A 22,029-nucleotide genomic window follows, 5' to 3' on the forward strand; every position below is an offset into this window, starting at 1 on the left:
GTTTAGTGACTGCCTGTAGCCACCGCTCTCAGGTGCAGGGGAAGAGTGAAACACAGAGGGGAAAGAAGAAAGAGGTAGCGAGAGCGAGGGTGCATAATTAGTATCTCCGAGTTTGTGTCAGAGCTATAAACCATGAGCAGAGACTTCTGAAGATGACTGTGCGCTGAAAAGCATTGTGCCTAACCTTCAGGACATTTGTATGTGTGTGTGTGTGTGTACTCTCTTTTTCAAAGGGCTTGAATTTGTATTTGGATGCAGATCTAGCCTTTCATTATGACTCTGCGAGGAGGCTTTGAGAGAGCGTGGATTGGCTGCAACAGAGGCGCCTGCTGCTGGGTGTTGCTGCTCACTTGTTATTTCTCCATCGCCTTGGCAGCCAAGCCCAAAATGCCAGGCCACACGCACCTCAATTCGGTACGCATTGACGGGGACATATCTCTGGGTGGGCTGTTCCCCGTGCACGCGAGGGGAAACGACGGCAAAGCCTGCGGGGAGCTGAAGAAGGAGAAAGGGATCCACCGGCTGGAGGCCATGTTATTCGCCCTGGATCGTATCAATAATGACAATGAGCTGCTGCCCAATATCACTCTGGGGGCGCGCATCCTGGACACCTGCTCCCGGGACACCCACGCTCTGGAGCAGTCGCTGACATTCGTTCAGGCATTAATTGAGAAAGACTCAACCGATGTCAAGTGTCTCAGCGGAGGGCCGCCCATCATCACAAAGCCGGAGAGAGTGGTGGGAGTGATCGGTGCATCTGCCAGCTCCGTGTCAATCATGGTAGCCAACATCTTGCGTCTCTTCAAGGTCAGTTTCTCCTCTTTCTCACTTTACTTTTTCTTCAATATCTTTCTCCTCGTGGTTGCAGTGCAGATATATTAAAGTATTCCCCACAGGATATTCCCTCCAACATGTTTTTGGAGATCAGATTGTCAGTTGGAAACAATATAAACCAAAGAAAAACTTTGAATTTTATATTCCGACACTGTGGCAATATCAACACGCTGTAAGCAAAGTTCACCTGATGGAATAAACATGCGCACACAAACACAGAGGCTCTTTCCTTCCACATTTCCCAGCCCGTGTCCTTATTGCTTCTCCTTTGGCCTTTTCATTTTCCTCAGAAGCTTGAATCACAGTAGCTTCAGAAATGCCTTCCCACTGTCCAGAAAACTAGGATCTGACGATTACATCATCATTTTCCTCACTAATGACATTAACTTGCCAGGAGTCCTTAGTGTTGCCTTCTTGCAATTAATTCAGGGAAGCCATGCATGGCACCATGAGCACATTGAATATAATGCATAAAATGAGCCTCTGCATTGTGTTGGCTCAGCAGACGCTAATATAATGTGCAATTGAGAGCAACACATAAACAATATATGACATCATTTTGTAATACCTGCTCAGCGCTGTCAAACCAAACGGCAGGCCACAACCCGACTAATGAGCATAAGGACTGTGTCAAAACAGGTTGTCTCTTTTTCATAATATCCCAATATTCATGGCTGACTAGCTGCAGTAAGAAGAGAGTGGTTATGCATTGTAACCCTTGCTCAACGAACACAAGTGAGGGATTATTCTGGGCTTCCAGGGCTTGATGAACTTGTTTTTGTGAATCTACTGACTAAAACTGTGCATTTATGAATATAATTAACCCTATAGGGCCTGAACATTAAGTATATAATTATCTTCCTTTTCCTGATCCGTGTAGTCTTAATCAACTAGTGAAGAGGCAGAGAGCACGGCTGTAACAAGATAAGCAATATGAAGCCATTGTTCTATTAACAAAGGCGTCATCTATTAAAGCGGCACTATAGAAGATGACGCCTGAATGCTCAGCTGTTGAATTGATTGAACGAAGTCTCAAATGCCACTCTGGGGCCGACTAACTGCTCAGCAGAGGGCAAGAGGGTGAATAGTACAATACCCCCTCACGAGCCTGATTAACAAGTCACTAATAAGGCCGATTAAATACCGCATTCCTACATCTTTGCTGCTTTTTTAGAAAGTGGTGGATGAACTAGCTAACGCAAGGATGGCATCAGTTTCCAGCCGTCACACATTCTGGTCCTGTGAATGTGTAAGTCTTTTTTCTAGTGCCATGTACAAACCTGGCACAGCACTTTCACCATGAGGGGAATACACAGCTCGCAGCTGAGCAAAAAGGAGGTTGGTGACATGTCTCACACAGTCATCGTCTCATAGCTCAGCACAACACACACGGGTTGGTCGGCACACAGTGCTCCAGCACTCTGTCACATGCCAACATCGTTTCAGGCTGCACAGGGTTGTTTCATAGATGCATTGAGTTGCATCAACCTCCTCAGTCCAAGTCCTGGTACCTGGGCTTTGGGCATCGGCCGATACAGAGTACTGATCCGATACCAGTGTTGAATGAATAACCTGTATGCCTCACTGTGTGCAAGTGAATTGGATTAAATAAAAATAAAACAAATAAAATCTTGCGGCCAGACTTCTTGTGGAGGACGCATTACATCTCCAGAGGAGGGTCTGTCCACTCGAAAGCTTGTGCGCCGTCTTCATGCCACAAATTGGCAAGCCTCTGTTTGGGCAGGATTTTGCCAATGAGTTGTTGTGTGTTCCAAATAGTCTGCCAAATCCTGCAGTGGGAACACGTTATTATTCCATTTTTTCCCCCTCTCTAAAGGGCATTGAGCTCTTCCATCCAAGACTTTGTTTTCTCTTTGCAAAGCATGAGTTTTGTGTGAGTCTGGTGCTACTCATGGATGCTGAAAGGGTGCACAAGTTATTCTCCCTCTGTACAGAGAAAGCAGGGATTTAGTTTTTGATCGACAATGGCCTTAAAGGTATCTGCCCAGTGGGCTTGAACCGCCTGCTAGAGAGGGCCTTGAGCTCGACGGACAAATCCCACTGAGGGACGGAGGAGAAGGCTACAGGATGAGGCCACTTTCACTCCAAGCAGGAAACACTATATTTCATTAGACAGTTTATTAAAAACGACCTCTCTCCAAACCACTTATGAACTCAGAGAAACATAAACTTTGATATATGGAAGAGACAATCAAGACTCTCGCAGAAGAATTAATCTCGTACAGTAGGAAGCTATCTTGGCATATAACCATTTCTGCGTACAATCCAGGAATCTGTGTGTGTCCTTGACATCATAAAAGCCCTGGGCGGTATTGGGAGCAGCCGTTAACTGAGCATGTTCTGCATATCACAGAGCTGCAGCCGGATAACCATGAGCTGTCTGAGTCGTTGCATCAAGAGTGGGATCGGACAGAAATACGGAAAACACATAAAAACAGGCTTTTAGGTAATAGAGTGTGAATGCAACCACCTCCAATGGTGGATTTGTCACTGGTTGGGGGGAAAGCAAATCACAGGTTATTCAGTCTCTACACAAACAGATGACATCACTCCAGCTTTAAAAAGTATGTGGACGTCTTGAGTCAGTGGATGACAAACCATTTCAGACACATTTCAGGTCTATTTTGGAAGACCAACATGGCATGGCAATGCACTCAGGATGAAACATGGATGGTAAACAGGCAGGTTGGTAATAGTGGTGCTATTTGCATAGTAATCCCACAACGTACACCATCATACAAGGGTTTCTCCGGTCTGAATGTGTAATACTGTGGTAATGAATTGTACAATGAGCAGCAGTGAGTTGCCAAATTCCTTTTTATTGGAACACCAACTCCAATCAGCTAAATAAACTGTGAGTCTGTTTATACTGCTAAAACAGACAAATGCTTCATGTCTGAAAAACAGATGCCTATCAATGTCACTGAAGTGAATATATTGTATCTAACAGACACAGCAGGTCCACGTGGCTTCAACTTGGTTTCTCGTTTTCATTATGTCTTTGAAATGGATACTTTGTTCAGTGTTGGTTTTCATAAAGTTACACCAAATGTCAAGTAGATAGCATTAATTACAAATAAAAAGCAGAGTCAGTCACAACGCTGTTGGCGACCTTTCTTGAAACATCTCTCTTTAGATATTCATTCATCTATTTTTTAAAATAAACATTGTGGAGAACTGGAAAGCTCTAAAAGCCTTTAATCGACTTATCTTGTGTTTTGCCGTCGACAGGCGGAACATTTGTTCATGAATCACACTGATACGGAAACAAGAAGCCGTGTAAATGTGATTTGTTTGGGGCCCGGAAGTGGCCCCAGGTGAAAAGAATAATACAGGGTTTAATATTTTGAATAATGTTAATACACGAGTCACGAGATGATAGTGAAGTAGACCTGGTGTTTGTTTTTCAATGTATTGTAGTGAACCAGATGCATATCACCTCGTTGTTTTAGTTAATGTGTGCCCTTGTTTCTATAATTTTCTCTTCAGGATTTAATCTTCATGCGAACGATTTAACGATGTAAACAAGTTGATAAAATGTTCCCACTGTGCTTAATGCTAATTGTAAATTAATAATTAACTTCATATTTCATCTACTAATTGTATTCAGTTCAGGTTATGGGGAAGAATGAGCCTTTTGCTGATATCAAGGCCATCCATGACGATTGCAAAAACTTGAACCCACAACATATTTAGAACTTCTACCACAAATGCAAACAAGAGTAATGTTAGAGCGCGTCGGCCGTTGAGTTGGCCGAGTTTTCATTTCCTCTCGGCTATGGTGGAATTGCATGAACTTCTGGGTTGGGAGCAAAATTATGCTGATTCTCTGGCAATTGTCCAGATGCATTGTGGGAAAGGCAGGTAATCACAAACTGGTGCAGAGGAAGATGAATTGAGGGAGAGAGGGTATATTCAAAATAAAACAATGGGTGGATTTTTTCCTTCAAAGTATCTCTCTCTTTAAGCTTTCAATTAGGCTCTTTTGAACAAATATTATTTGAATTTCAAAATGTAAAAATCAGCAAGACCCATCAAAAACCACTCTGCTGCAAGTACAGTTCATGCAATCCTCTGTACTTTGCCGTTGCCCTCAGGATATTGACGAATAAATGAAGCTACGGTTATACTCCGGCACGGCACGGCACGGCTCGGCCGGTTCTGGTTCTTTTCTCCATCATTAAAGTCAGATAAAACCTTAAGTAGGACTCCCCTGAGTGGCGAGGAGAGTCTCACTGCTCGCCACTTCCTCTAATGACTTCAAAAGCCGGATTCTTCTCCTAACGACGTTTTCCTCACCGGAACCGCTGGGTTGAAACTAAACCCAAGATGATGATAGTGATTATTACTTTTTAGTGTGTGTGCATTTAACACAGCCACTAGATTGTGTTGTAGACAATCCAGCATACTGATTAACGCCCTAATAAATTGTGATGAGGTTGTTTCTTATCGCGCTGTGTGTTTTTTTTGCTTCATCAAATTCTCATGTTTATTTGATGACTTAATAAACAGAAACACATGAAAACAGACAATAAACATAACATGCCACCGATTTAATTACGAAACGACTGCTGCTGACGCTGCTGAAGTTGTTCGTTGAAGTTGTTCCCTGACTGTAACTGGCCTCATGCTTGCAGTTGTTTTCCAGCTCCATACTTTTGGGCTCTTCCTTATCCTCACAGTCTTTGAGTGCCTGAGGGCGAAGTGTTTGCTCAGCACTTCAGAGCAGGCAGGATTCCGTCCCCATGGTGTGTCATGAATATTTTACTCCATTGTTACGTAATTTACGCCCAGGGATTGGGGTTGAAAGCTCTCTCTCTCTGCACGCCCTCATCACCGGGTCCAGCCTTTGGTCTGCTCTCCATCAGTTGGGTTTTCATACTACTCTATAAGTAGGAGCAAAGTGCACCAGCACTTGTGGTAATTAGTGGTTGGTTGCTTATGATACTCAAGGCTGAGAATAATCAACGCCCTGGGATTTTGATTGTGTCTCTTACACATGACTGAAAACAGCTACACTGGCGGGCTTGCTGCATATTGCTGCCACAGTCAGACACTGCAGTAGCATGCATTGTGTTTCAGGTGGTGAAGTTGCCTTGCTGAGACAATCATAAGCTCTCAGACAAAGAGGGTGGTGGCTTGGGCAACTTCCACACAGCAGCTCTCTAAATTAGGTACAATCCGGCACAGGCAGTCTGCAGGACTGAGTCTTTCCTCTGTGGAGGAGTGAGCTTGGAACTGTGGAGACAGATGGATTTAGGAGAGGAGCAGTGCAAGCAAGGTAGGCTGAGCAGAAAGAAGAGATTTAACTCTTTGCCTTTGCTGTCTGTGGAGAAGAGACCTTGCATCCTACTTTCTCTTCCCTCATTAGAGACGGAGGCAGAGGCCCTTAGGCACAGTGCCTTCCTCCCCCTCAGCATCTCACTCTGGGATTATCTCGCCAGCCTAGAGTGAAGCAGCCTGATCTCACTCCCAGAGCATCAGATACTGAAGCACAAGGCCCCATTTAGCGTCTGTATAAGACGCACCAGGCTTTTAATTCATGGTCTCATAAAGGTAAATATCATTCCCAGTTAATGTTAGGCATGCAAATTCAACAGCATTAAAATAAAATGTTGCTGTGAAGCTAAACAGATGTGTCCGCAACTTGAAAAAGCATATGGTGTAGTTAGCGATAAAACAAAAAGTAAACGTGAGCCTCATTTGGAGCCGTGTTTACTCTTCTCTTAGTTCAGTTTTTATCTTCACCAACTCCCGAGTAAAATATTGGGCTGTGCTGCATGATTTAGCATGTTCAGTGTGTTTTTATTTTCTAGCTTCTTTTTTTTTTTTGGCTGAAAACAGCTGCACACTGGATATAAGGTTGATGCGAGTGAAAATACTTAATCAAAACAGTAAAATCACAAGCTGTAAAACCAAGACGCTGAGCGGAAAGATGATAAAATGCTTCATAAAGCTGGCCGATACTGCATAGTTTGGGGATATTTCTGTGAGTTTGGCATGACACCCAACCCCTTGACCTCTGCAAAGTCATTGGACCCATTGAAAGTATCAATAAAAATGATGTATGATGTCTTCTGCCTTCCTGGATATTTTGTCAACTCCGTCAGAAGTATGATGGCGTTGTGACGGCAAAGGTTCAACCTTGACCTTTCAAGAAGTTACAGTGTGGTCGGATGAACACTGATTCACAATAATCACAACATAAGTGGGGCACGCTTTTAAGTAATTGGGTTCGATGAAACCTTTATGGGTGTAGTGCAGTTATACGCTACACTCTGACTTTGTAATTGAGGAGAGAGAGAGGTCTGGATAGGAGAATTGATTCTGACTAAGCTCACTCCCATTCTGTGCTAAGTGTAATTTGGTGCGCACTACGCTACATTAGCTCATCCACGCAGCCCATTCCCTGAAACCCACCCATGCCCAACACAATCACATGTAGTTGCTGAAACTCCTACACCCGGAGAGTCTAACCGAAACAAACAAACAAACAAACAAACAAACAAACAGGGAAGCGAAAGCAATTGTTTTTAGTGCGTTCACAGACCAATGAGCTTCCATGGTTTTATTCGTGCCCCGCAACTTGACTTTTACTGAGCAGAGCAAATCCACGAAGCCGTCTCTCTCGACCCCCCCTTTGCGGACATCCTCCATCCTTCATCCACCACACAAAGGAGAAGTTCCTTTAGTCCAGGATTAGTTCCGACTCAACTCACTTTGCCCACCCAAGCCCGTGTGATCAATTCTGAGGACAGTCATGAGTGAAGGCCGCCCAGAGACTTGCCTTTCCTTGGCACTAGTTTATCCCCTTCTTCCTGCTGTCTGCAATTCCCTCAGCAGGCAATCCCACTGCTGGTAATCACCAAGCACAGTGACAACAAGCTACTGTGTTGCTGTGTACTCATGTGCATTCTCTTTCTCGATATGTTAGGTTTCACTCAAATTAATTCCTGCCATTTAATTAGTTTGCACTAGCAGGCCCACTGAGGGGATGCTGGCAGGAGGGTAAAATTGTATTTTCTTTTTTAAATGTATGATTTAATTCTGCTGAGCATTGCTGTGAAATTCCTAAAAGCCAAGAGGGACATTGAAGTGCACAACACAAACACCAACAGGGCTTGCTTATGTTCTCTGTGTTGAGGTTGTCACTATACCACAGTTGCAAGATGTGCATCTAGTTTCCTTTCTCTGACTTTTTAAAAGTTTAAAAGACAGAGAGAGAAAAAACAGCATCTTAAGAACAGAACAAACAGAGCACAGACCTCACAGTTTTCCTGAAAAGAGCGTGGGATTAAAGGCTTTTGAGCTGTCTCACCTGCATAATCTCACCATCAACCCAACAATCCATCACTGTCCTGCTGTGTTGAGGCTGCGCTGCTTTAAAATTTACTCAGACTTAAAGGGTTGATTCCACAAGGAAGAGAAAACTGAAAACCTTGAGTAGCTCAAGCAAATTCAAATAAGAAGAAATCAATGGTGCCATGACGGCTTTGGTATTGATTGTGGGAGAGGGATTTTTTACTTATTATTTAATTAAAGCAGGCTGAATGAGTGGTAACTGAGAGCTCAGTTATGTCTTAATTTCAGCACAGCAGTTTATGTGTTCTCCTCTTTACTAATAAATATAAAAACCTATGAGCAAGAAAAGGTCAATGTAATAAAGATTTCATAGGGCCACTGTAAAGTTCCTTAAAGGGATGATCTTAAAGGGATTGCTCTGTCAGCCTAATGCCAGCCGTTATCTTGAGTTTACCGTGCAGCGGGGACAGAAAGAGAAAGTTTGGCCGCCTTCAGGCTAAGCAGCTTGGACATCATCCAGCCTTCCAGCACATGAGACAACATGGAGGCTCCCATGAGTCACTGCTGTGTCACACAAAAGGGACTTGCTTTCTGGACAGAGGCAGTTGGGATTTACCATGAAAACACAACATTTAGGCTACAATTTTGAAACAACTGCAGCAAACGGATACTTAATACTTTTACATTTTGTTTTGTAGCGCGCACTGTGATATTGTACAGAGACAGCCACGGTGTAATACTGTGTTTTTATAATTGTCCTGTGGGAACCATTAATATCTGTGCAACGTTTCGTGGCTATCCATCCAATAGATATTGAGATCATTCACTGGATAAGTGAAAACTTTCAACCTGCTGGTGGTGCGAGAGGAAACGTCATCCTCTGGAGAACACACATGTTTGCACACATATTAAAGTCAATCCACCCTGCCAAAAGCAAGAGACTTCAAAACCATAATTTCCTACAAAACTACCAATATGCAGGTGTTGCACCAATAATCTAATGAGGCTAGCATGAATTTATACGAATGAGTGTCTACATTAATTCCATTGATTTTCTCGACAGAACATTTTATTTTTAAAGCAGTGGATCCATGCCATGAGTAGAGCTTTGATTAGCTTGAGAATAATTGCTTATCCTTCACTTAAGATTTTTTTTTATAGATGTGCCAAGAAAAATAAGTTGCTTTCTGATTGCAAAACACAGATGGATATAAAATACAAGCTGGCAAATAAATGAAATGGTTTCAGTGACTGATAGTTACTAACAGGCAAAGATCAGATGAGGTAAAACGAGGACAGATACTTTTGCACCCGACACAGGTACACATTAGATACTGCATGTGGACATCTTTTTTTATTAAATCTAGCGAATACAAAATCAAATCAACTCCTGGTGTTGGTCTTCAGTTTGACCCAATCATCGTCAACAACCTACTTCCTACATTTATTTTGCAGCTCTAAATACTACTACTACTACTACTACTACTACTATCACTATCACTATCAATACTACTACTGGGTCTTTCTAACCTGACCTGCCAGATGGTTTGTTACACAGACACATCAGAGAAGCCGTCATTGGAAAATTGTTTCGAAAAGGGCAGGCACTTTCAAAGATATGTGGAAGGGGATTGAATGAACCATCTGTCAGTCAATCTCTTGCTAACGCGAGTCAAGAGAATATCTTTTTACATTGAGAAAAAAAGCCTTCAGTATCGGTCTCCGCTCTTCTTTCAATGAACGCTCTCCAGTTCTGATGTGACCGATGCTATTGCAGCATCTACACTAACCGACGTCTCACACACCTGTAAGCCACGGCCACAGCTTCCCTCCCAGGACTCTGATTGGTCCGTGCTCTGGCTTACCGGACACAAACGCATTACCCAAAGCCTGACAAGATGTGTGATCTGGTAGCACAGCGAGAATCCAGCTGCTTTGTAAGGTAACAATCTTTTAGCCATCTAACCATTGCTAAAATACGTAGCATATTCTGGTACCAATAGACACTTGCAGTTTATCTATTCAGATTTTTAATGCTGTTTAAAAACATTAAGACCCTTTGCTTCTCGATTGCTTCAGCTCCAGTATAAATCCTTAATGTTCTTACACCAGATGGTCCCACTAGTCTCATGCATTTGTTTACATTTTCTTCAATCATGATTCCCCTGAGCACTTCCAGTTTTCTGTTTCTATGGCAGTGCAAAGGTGGAGCGCTGCCATCGAGGAAAGAGTCCATTTGCATAGCTTTACAGAGGCTGCCATTTTATGAACGTCAGTTGATATTTAAAACCAGTGTCCAATGAGACCGAGTGCAAATACAGAGACATAATACAGAAGCCAATCATGCATACTCTCCAAATATTTGTACACATTCACACAACCAGCTGGCAGAGGGGGATCAATTCTCCTTTACTGGCTAATTATCGCCTCAAAGGCTTCCTCACGCGATAGCGCCAGACAGACTAGCTGTCCATTTGTCACCATCCCGTCACCTTGTTTCTTTCACCAGCAATCATTAAGCTATCACGATCTGAAGACCTTCCATTACAAACACGCACCTGGAGGTTGACCCGGCCGGCGTCTTCAAGATGGTAAGACAACGTGTCTCATTTCCTGACATGTTTACCCTCTCTGAAAGCCGGTGTTTGGACATGTACAGATCAGAATTGGAACATATTGCTATTGATTTCTCCAAAAAGGTGACATGCTGGTATTACACTTTAGATGACTGTCATATAATAGTGGCAAACTGTAAAAATCTCTGCCCTGTTCCCTCTGAGTAGCGAGAACAAGGCAGAGATTTTTCCACTGAGGATAATTCCTGTATTTATTGTCAATAATGATTAATAATATTTGAATCCAGTCAAATCTTTCTACACATGGCATCAACTGAAGTGTAGCCGTTTTTAGCAGTCCGGACAGTAACAGCTATATAGGAATAGCAACAAAGCAGAATAATCATCTCTCATGAGACCAGCGAGCCACAGATTCTTTGTGAAATCTTGTCCTCGGGAACCAGCATTTTCTATTTCATGTTGAAGTACTGTTTTGTATCCTGAGGTCCAATTTGTTAGTCACCGCTGATCTGTCTCATATAATACAGTTTGTTACACAGTTAAACAGATCTTGTAGGTCATCTTATCTAATCTTAGTTGTGATACATTATATATGATGGTTTTGCACTTTCAGGCTAGAATTGAAGTATTACGTGTTAATAATTCAATAAGGGCCTCAATAATGATGTTGATAATAATCTTGGAAGAGTTTGTTTGGGGCTGTAATACTTTGGATGTAGTTTCTCATGCCGAGAGAAAAAGTGTTCTCGTAGACGCTCAGGTTCCCCCTCAGGAACCTCAGGTTAGCTCTGTTAGCACTAATAGTACCGTTAGCTGCGAGTCGCAGACACAGCTGCCGCCATGTTGAGAGCCATTGAGAGGCAACATAAATGCTCCTAATCATTCAGTATCTTTTTATTTTTTTGGCCCTGGAAAGATCTTTTTGAAGACAGAAATCAGAACTTATTTTGCAAAACTTCAGTTGCTGGATGATTGGTTGTTGGTGAATAAATTGACCTCCAGATATTTCACTCTCAGGTGAAACTGGTATGAACGAACAATTACAGCACACCTTCATTAAGTATATTATCGGCCAGAAGTAAAGATGCAGATAATGTGCAAGCAAAAGTTAAGTCAGATTTCTTCGGGTACTTTCCAGGTTTGAGTGATCACAAGTCTTCAAACAAAACAACAAGGTTACGTTCCACTCCTCATCTCATCTCACCTCTCCTCCCCTTTCCTTTCCTTCTCTTCCTTTGTTTCCCTCTCCTCTCCTCTCCTCTCCTCTAAGTCCGTCTGACAAACGTCTCATCATCTTCCCATCATGCACCTCTTCCTCTCTGTGTTTGGGGAGGTTTGGTTCGGTTCAGGCACATACACGACTTGGTTCGGGAAAAATCCTGGTCTAGTTAAAGGAAATCAACATTGATTGTTGGTGGGGAACAGGAAGCGAATACCCCTCACTTGTCAAAATCTAACCTCTGCTGACTTGCTGGCTCTGTAACAGCATCACAACGTCTCCTCCTTTACTTCTGACAGACACGCTGGAGCCCGTTGTGACCTACATGTAATCATATGCCATATTTAGGCAAATGCTGAAACTAGTGATGAAGTCGTTTCCTTGAGAGGAAATACTCTAAATATAAGTTAGACTCATAAGAATGGTGCAGCATACATAATTATGTTTTTAGGACACATATACAGAGATGATACATTATTCTACAGTTGAACACAGTTTCAGAGAGTTTGTACTCTCCCTGTTTGTCTTCACACAACTTTTGCAGGTTATATAAATTTAATTCCAGGAGCTCCTGGGCCATTGCCAAGGATGCTGCCGTTTCCCATGTCAAGCTATACTTCTAGTGCTGATATCATCTCAGGGTGAGGATCTCTACCCCGCGGGGCGCCGCCATAAACTCCTGACAGGATCCACAGCCTCAAGAGCGTTGCGAGTCCCTGCTGCTGTAATGTAGTAAATGAAATGTCGACAGAGCGTCCGTTTAATCCCATTAACAATGTCACATTCTGTATTTTGTAATGCATGACTTTCCATGTCAGGGAGAGGATTTACTCGTCTTTAAATTATAGCCTCCCGTATTTTGTTTGACCCCAGATTTACTGTCTCAATGACACTGCAAAGTCGACAGTACAGATGGTAAACCCACAAGATCCTATTGACCCCTGCTTGAGTATGACCATTACTTAAAACCCCGAGCAGTATCGACACAGGGATGAGTACAGTGAGTGGATGGACTTGTTCCAAAGTCATTCAAAGGTCTGGTGCCATTAGATTGAAATGATCGAGCAGGCTGTGTGTGGGAGATCAATATCTGGGAATGAGCATAACAAATTCAACTTTCTAAAAATTCTGTGATTGATATGTTCAGCAAACAAATGCTGTTGATACAAATAGTTGCGCTTCCGTCGTGTCAAACAATCTATTGTGTGTCTCAGGGGAAACATGAAATCACTTGCAGTTTTCATCCTTTGTGTTTGAATAGAAAACATTTTGCAGCACAGATGTATCCATATTAAATTAGCAAATTAAAACTGTTTTCACCATTTCTGAATAGTATATATACAGCACATAACATATGACTTTCATAACATGGAAAAGGAGCAACAACTTTTTCAATAACTAATTGTAATATCTCTATTTCGGAAAAAAGCAATCCTCTTTATAAGTAATTAAGCAGCCGAGGGGAGAAACAAAGCTTTAGATAAGTATATTCAATTAAGGAAAGCAGGTAATTATGCCCAATGTGAGTGTGAAACTTAGTTTTACACAAACAGAAATGAGTTTCAATGGTGCTTAGAGAGTTCTAGATAAACCCTGAGGAAACGTCGGGTTTAATCAGCCCCCCCTTCTCATTCTTACGGTTGGATCAGCATCACAGGATAAAGGTTATGGCTGGATAAGGAAGATAACACGGTCTACACCAATCAGTGAAGTGATGTATAAAGTTAGCCGCAATTTGAACCAAAGAAGAAGAAGAAGAAGAAAAAAAAGGGTTTAAATAACAAGAGCAGTCCTTACAGCAGCGGATGCATCCAGCCAGTTACTTGTCTCTGAGCAGCATGTCTCCTCTAGGAACCGATTACCTGTGCAGACAGAGACACTCCTGTGTAAATAGCCATTGCCATCGACTCAGTGAATACATTACCTGCCCGTGCACTGTTCTCACAGTTAATCAGCTAGTCAGTGTTAATGGAGGCGTCACGTCCTGACATAGACACCGACGGCGAGTCTGAGTGCTTTTCCCCCCTCTTTTACCACACCGTTGTTTCAGGTTTTAAAAGCACGGTACTCTGCTCTGGTCAGCCGAAATACAGTAACGTAAAAGGTGTGGCGGACTAATTGTTTAGGCGAATGCTTTGCACATTAATCACATGTGCTTCATGCATGATCACAATGCCCTGCAATTTAACGTTACATAACATAACATGCATGTGACATGGAGACGCATTCTTAAAAAATGTCCTTTTGTTCAACAATACAATATATGTGGAATTTTTTGTTGTTGTGCGTACGAATAATCTTAAAATCCTCATTACGTCAATCCTCATGAAGTAAATGCGAAAGAATTATTCAGAATAACTTTTCGGCAGCAGCAACTAATTCCAATTGTATTCATTGCTATTCAGAGACATACTGTACGTCACTGTTGCCAAAGGGAAGGTGTTGTGTATTGCTTAATATGGGCCGACTCAAGACAAATTATACACAGCCTCGTGTTTTAGCCTCTAAGGGAGAAACAGAGAGTGAGTGCATGTGTCTGTCACCTGCAGCTTTAATGGATATCAGAGTAACATCAGGTCTTCAACCGCAACATACATTTTTTAAATTCTGCATCACGTCATCAGAAACAATTTTGGAGTATCTGGCAGATTTCAGAAGTCAGCTAAAAGCATCACAACCAGGTTTAAAAAAAAAGACTAATCAGTTTCAACTTTGAAGCAGTGCGACAAACAGTCGGTGGAGTTTTATGATTTTCAGCAAATTTACTTATTGTTCTAAATATTTCATGCTGCCGTCAGTCTTTGTAAAAGCCACATCGAGAGTATTGCACCTGTGTTTCATCTTATTTCCATTTGCAGGTCCTAAACATCAAAGATCTCCCTCAGGTGAAAAGCCCGGTTTGCTTGCACATGGAGAAGTTGGCTGTCTTTTGGCATCAATGTCAAAGCGCACACAGGAATGACTAGATTGAAACACTCAGGCAATCAGCCTGTACTGCTCACAGACTTTCGCTAGGCACAGCTTGATTTTGAGCAGGAGAGACTGCAGGCACACTCACTCAACCCACTCTGTTGTCTCATAACTGCTGCACACTGCATGTGCTATCAATGCTTTTCGCCGCCCCGCTTCTCTTTTCTGCAAGTTAAGCTGAAAAAAAAGGAGTAATGAAATATTTAAAATCCAAGTATTGAGGTTTGCAGAGGAGTGCCTTTCTTTCTCCCCGCGTCCCGGAAACGTTGCACATGTAGGTGTTGCTTGACCTTAATTTGATTCAAGTTAATGAAATGCAACTTCACAGGAGACGAGCCAAATGACCACCATGAGATTCAGATGGGGTCAGCTGGTTCATGTAATATGAGGGTAGCCAATGAGAGTGGATCGTCTTGCACTAGTTTACATTTGATGTTTCAATTGTTGTTCCATAGAATGTGTCTCTGTGGGATGGGTTCTAATTTGATTAAATAATCTATGCAAATTTGATCTAATTTGCATTCAATTTGGTGCAGTTCAGCGGTTAGTTGTCTACAATTAAAATGCTCTTCAACAGGGGAGTAAAGGCCACCCCTGACACATGGCATTCATAATACTGTGTCAACCCTCAACGCTTCCGAACAAGGATGTATTGATTTCATATGTTCTGGGAAGTTGACAGAGAACACTTATTCTTGCTCTGTTCTCCTAAAATGTTCTTATTTGACCTCAAAGAGCTGAACAAGAAACTAGTTTAAATTGAAAAAAAATCCTCTGCTTTAATGTAACAGTCCTTTTTTATGGTCTTTTATAGAAAAGAATGAAATAACCCCATTAATCCTTTTTTTTATTTAGGAATGGGGTCTTAATAGCTTTGTAATAGATAATGAAGTGGTACTAATCAGTTGCCTTCAAGTACTTAAGGGATATTCAGAGGGGACTCAAATCCCATAATATTAAAAGGACAGATAAAACCTACCCTAGATTCATTTAGAGTTACAGAATGACAACACATGATGTACATACGTTTGACTTGGGAAACTTGCCATGAGGAAAAAAGCCGATGTTTTATCTCCCATATCAATTTAAAAGCAAAAAACAATTCTATTTTTCCCCACAACAATCGTGTTCGTTTGATTTTAGTCATTCAATACACATCCGATGGTGTCCAGCCAAAGCACACAGATCAATAGTGAAGTCAGAGGCTTTAAAAGCTGGCAGAATGAATGGATGCAAAGTGCTTTGAATTATTCAATGGCGCTGTCTCTTTTGCGCTGACCGGACTGTTTACGCCGCTACATTGAAAAGAGCGGCGACCAAGACATTAAATGTCATAACAGACCCCATTAACTCATTACTTTAACTCACCACTTCTATTCAATAAATATGTTTTCTTGTTTGAGGCGAGCTATTCATTTGGGATATGTTACGAGAGAAATATATGAAGTAAACAAATAAATAATAAAAACAGCCGTGAAATGAAGACTGATGATATCGCTCGCTGTCCAGATGGAGAAAATGAGACTCCTGTTTCTTATGCAAAACCTTCCTGTGGCTAACTCACATTCAGGCAACACAATTTGGCCCCTGATGACAGCAATAACTTAAAAAAAAACACCAAACAACAATCAGTTGATGCTGATGCATTTTACTTTAACAAGGCATGGCAGCACAAAGCCACATTTCACATAATGGATGCACTGGTTGGATCAATTTTCCAGAAATACAGTCTGTGATGTGCTTGACCTCATAAAAATACAGCAGAACACACAGGGGCGTTGCTAAGTAGAAAGTGAACCTACTCAAGTGACGAAACCATTTATCTTAAAAGTGGGCAGTTTGACACGTCCATCAGTAAGCCATTCATCACTAAACAGGCTTTGACCGCCGTTTAATACCAAGCAAACATTGCTCCAGCTGTAGAAAATCAGAGCTCAAGGCATAATATGCATTCTGGGAAGTGTAAGTTATCATAAACTGAAGCAGAGGTTTACAGGAAGGTTTAGAAAAAAATAAGTAGCTCACTTCCTGTTCGGGAGTCTGACTCTGCCGAGCTCAACACGTCTGCATTCAAATCGGCGGGATTCCTTCCCAACATGACAGACTTCTGAAAACAACAGCAGGAGCATAGAGGTGCAGATTAATGTTTTCGTTATAAGCTATTAGCAGGTTTCCGACTGACCATCAGGAGCATCGGGAGAAACCGGCTGATTGGCTCAGAGGGTCAAGTCGGTGTTAAAAATGCAAAATGAAATGGGTTAAGCCAACGGGAAACAACGCAGGGCTGCTACTGTCCAGGAGAACTGTAGACCGTCAGCACCTCCGCCGGGTTTTAACCCAATGACGTGATCTCTGCTTGTTATCAACCAGGTTTATTCAGTGCTAACAGAGTAGTTTATTCAGTGCTAACAGAGTAGTCAGGAAGCAGTCAGGAATCTGAGGAAGTGGCAGGTGCAAAACAAACACTCCAAAAGAGCACAACATGTGTATGAATGTATGGAAGCACAATTGACGAACTCTTGAAACTAAAGACACTTGGCTCCAGAGTATGGTAACCTGTTGCATGTGTCTTCAATGCAATCACACTTTAATTAAAATAGTATATACTTTACATTTACAGCAAGTTTCCTTCCCTAAATAATGCATTCTCTGTCTTTCGCCTTGCCATTGACAAACTATGATTTTTTTTGTGCAAACATTCACAATGTGAGCAACAAGAAGACAAAGTCACACGCCCCTTTATTCCTCATTGAGCTGAACAACCAGGGCGATACTTGAAAACTTCCACCAGCTGAGCATTTTGCACTGATTAGCTGCAAACAGCCAATCACATTTCGGAGCACATTTTGTTCCCACAGCCAATATAGTTAGTGTCAGCGACAGCCATCAGTCTTTTTCCACTTCGAAGAAATGGCAGACGTGAAAGTACTCTGGAGTATAGAGGACGGAGTCAACATTGGTTTTATATGTTTGAGCAGAAGATGGGATCCAAAAGAAACGGAAGAGAATCAAGATAAATCCAGGTTTTTGAATATTAGTTGAAAAGGAATGTGCAGGAGCGGAAAGAAACTTCTAAATTTGTTTGAATTCAAAGTTTTAACGATAGTAAATGAAGGCAGTCATCAACTTTAATCTGGACGGCTGAACTTTGATATATATATATATATATATATATATATATATATATATATATATATATATATATATATATATATATATATATATAGTCTCCTTTTCAAGTCACCGCAAACCATGAAGTAAAAAAGAAAGAAAAAGATCTTCATCATTTTTTCTCCCCATTGGATGTTTTTGTACATCGTGCAAAGAGGAAATCCAAATATGGCCAAGCTGGAGAAGACAGTGTTCAGAGTATCATGATGAAAAACATTTTAGCACTGAGTGCAGTGGACACACTGATTTCAACGGGAAGTGTTCAGAGGTCCTGTTGCATCCATGTGATTACTGCAGCAATACACTGAATATGTCTGACGATGGCAGGAGCGTCGGCAACAAAGATGCACTCAGCTCTACTCAAGTCAACACCTGTTCCCATTTGTTTCCAAAGACTGACACACTGTAACTTGTCAGCCGGAGCTCGGGGAAACAAGATCTAATTAGCTCTCGCTCCTCAGCTCCAACCTCCTTCTCCCAACTCCAAACCACAGTTATACCTCATTTCCTGACACTCCACGGCAGGACAGTTGTTATCAACTTCCACTTTTATTAGCTATCTGTTGTGGTTCCTGACCAAATAAAAAGTGGTCGGATAATTAGTTTCCCTCGAGAACGAGGCTGGGTGGGGCGGGCAGAGGAAACCTCCTCTCCATTGTTTGTCGCTGGAGGCATATCTTTTAGGACTTATTCGTACGAGGAGAGACAAGGGAAAGAAAAACCGCACAAAAGAGGGGGAACTAAACGTGAATGGGTTTGATGAGACGGGGAGAAAGGGCGCGTCAAGTCCTAAAACTCCTGAAATGCTGTAGCAGTCCGTGAAATGGCTTCTTAGGGTCGTGTAACCCCAAATAGTTTCAAGGGGTTGCAGATAATGGCTGTGTTTTCCTACACCACCTCCGACTAAACCACTGAGCGATAATGGCAGGGAAAGCATACAGTAAATGTGGGCAGAGTCTTCAGGCTTTGTTTCTGTTTGTGTTTATCAGGCATCCACAGATCCCTTCCAGTGTGGGCGTCTAGGGTAATGGATTAGAGTTCTGGTGCCAGTGATATCACGGTTGAGAAAGAACTGCATATTTTAGAGTTTCTTTGTCTCCATGTGAGGCCCATGTGTTCAACTGGTGAGTTTGACTGTTACTGATATGCCCCCTGGCATGGCGGTCCAGTGTGAGTGTAATTTAGTGCAACAACACTGGCAAACCCGAGGGTGTGGAAGAGAGGTGGAGTAACAGGCTGGCCGGGCAGGATTAAACATGAGCCTCACTTAATGCCTTCAGAAATATGGATCTTTTTTTTTTTGCATGCAAAATGCAGCCAGGTGCACAAACACTTACCTACCCGAAAAATACTACTGGCAGGTACTGTGTATACTACCTGCCAGCGTTTGAGTGATGACTTTAGTAAAACTGTATGAAACAAATAAACAGCAGATGTTTTGGTGCTTGAAATAATGTTTCTGTTTGTTGTGCTCGTTGGCAAGAGGCATTTCTTCACGTTACTTGCACATTTTCCTTTTTACAAACAGAAGCATGTCGATGGAATTTGTCAAGAAAAAAGACAGAAACGTGTAGGATTTTGACTACAGTACAGAACATAATCCCACTGCTTCCCCGCGTGCATGTTCTGTCACAAGCGTTTGTTGATGACTGACATCATATGTCAGCCATCAATTTTAAAATGGGAGCTTATGAAGGGAACAGATGCAAAGATGAAACAATGATGAAACAATAATGAGATGCCGACTGACATCGTACGCTTATTGATGCTTCCTGAAATCCTGAGATGCATAAATTGTTCCCGCGTTTCCAGTGGAAAGTTGAGCAGCTTCATCTAATATGTGCTGTAGTCAGCTTGCATCCTGCGGCATTGTTCAAGAAAGCCTCACATCTCATCAATATCACTATCGCCATGTCAGGATTACTTGAATTGAAAGGCCCAGAGCTGGTAGACTACATTGGTCTCTACTGAAAATTCACATGTGTGCATATAATTAGTGAGTTGAAGGAGATTCCAAACCATTGAACCCACCCAGGGACCCACCTAAGAGCCCACATTAATTTTGCTTGTAGCCCACCGTGGCCAAATCAAATCCCACGTAAGGGGACACGCCAAGGAGCCCACGTTGAGCTTGTGGACTCACATGACTCCAGGTCTGTTTTTCTAGAGCCCCACATACGCTCAAAGCTCATAGACACATGTCTTTAAGAACCCAACAGAGTGGCGCAGGAATGAGTCCTAAAAAACCAAAGTATTTTTGCACTTCCACTTCCCTCTTCTCGAAGTCAATGGGTTTCCCAATGGGTCTTTGATTAGATGCCTGAAATGATGTCCGTGGTTAACACGAGCTCAGGAGATTTTAATGTTTTGTTTTACAATATGAAATATGCCAATAAATATTCCTCTGTGGCCAAATTAGACTACTAAGCACCATCACGCCGACGAGTCCCACTTCACAGCCTCGACGCTTATGCGACCGTGTGGAGTTTGTTTATAGCCCAACGTTCTCCAGATTGCATTCACGCTTCAGATATAATGAAAATGGTGTTTATTCATGAGGATTATCTTGCTGAACAAAACATGTTAGTGTCATTAACTGTTTTCCACAATAATCTAAAAATCCAACAACATTAGGAGGTTTTTTCTTGGTGAAAGCTAGTGGTATGCTATCTTCTAGGGTTGGAGAACACACACACATCTGCCCTGCAGCTCTCTATTTGGGAGACCTCAACGGAGGCCAAATGCCAGACCATCACAAGTCCACATGTGAAGCCTTCTAGCGTGTTCAATAAGAGAGGCAGTTTGTCCGCAAAGCTTACAATTTTCAACCGCTAAATGCACCACCACGTTCACCACCTTGTCGCCAACTGTGCTGTTTGTTGCTGGTCAGGAGGCGTGCGGAGGGGGGGGGGGGGGGACCATTTCAAGCTTTTCTTTTGTTGGTAAAAACAGCTGCCCGCTGCCTTTTGAAACAATGCTTATGAGAGTTGTGATAGAATAAAAACAATACAGACGTGGAAAGCTCTGCAGAGCTGAAGGAAACTGAAGAGCCGGTGGATAATTCTCCACGGGTAATACAACAATATTGATAATCGCAGCTTTGAATTCGCTATGACAGGTTTTACAAACAGCTTCAGTCACACCGTATCAAGCTCCGCTTTGTCTTTTAAACCGTGAATCAGAGAATTCAAAGTGGGCAGGTGCTGCTCAAATCTAATGCAGTGTATAATCACCCTTGACACGTGTTTTTGCTTCTCTGCTAATTTGACCATGTGCACATCCACTCTCCAGTTAAAAGGAAAGACGAAGCAATATGCCATGGGCTCATCAACATATTGTTCAAAAAATATAGACTCGAGCAATTCAAAATATAGCCATGCAATACAGAAAAATAGAATGGATTCTTTTCTTCCTATGAGGAATACATCCTGCACACACACCTGCCTGCTCTGTCTCTACCACACGAAGAGAGAAAAGCCGAACCTCAATATGTCGGCGCTTGGAGGCAGACTTGTCGAATGGATGTTCAAAATAAGAAAGTCCGTAGCGAGTAAAAGGAATCAGACCTTGAAATGATAAATAAACCAGAGGCCTTGCTAAGCCTTACAGAATGAAAATGCATCTCTCCCTGGACCCCCTAGACCGTGCATATGAGCTGGAGTTAAGCAAATGGAAAGCTACCATTAATGCTGAACTAATTAACGCGGCACGACAGCGGCTCACTGCTCAGTATCGTTGACCGGGATCATTATTGAATGAAGTGAGTTGGGAAATCACTGCCGGCTTTGACGCTGACGTAAAACTGCTGCTTTGCTGCCGGATGCTCAAAAGGCAGAACACTGAAGTTATACATCAGCTGATCGAACCAATCGCCCACATATTGCGCCTTCAAATTCAAATAAATCAATGAGGCGGTCTTCAAAACCTACCAGCATA

At 42.2% G+C, this 22,029-nt stretch overlaps 1 protein-coding gene across 1 annotated transcript in view; it reads left to right on the plus strand.

Moving 5' to 3' along the window:
• Positions 1–273: 273 nt before the first annotated feature.
• LOC306743994 (metabotropic glutamate receptor 4-like) overlaps positions 274–22,029 on the plus strand; it is a gene marked incomplete at both ends in the record, with an annotated part of 126,362 nt that continues 104,606 nt past the window's right edge. The window contains one exon of the mRNA XM_079226552.1: positions 274–807. Within this exon, the coding sequence (XP_079082678.1) occupies positions 274–807 (534 nt within the window). The remainder of the gene's footprint in view (positions 808–22,029) is intronic.

Source organism: Taurulus bubalis (genome assembly GCF_910589615.1).
Source record: "Taurulus bubalis genome assembly, chromosome: 11".
Taxonomy (NCBI): Eukaryota; Metazoa; Chordata; class Actinopteri; order Perciformes; family Cottidae; genus Taurulus; species Taurulus bubalis.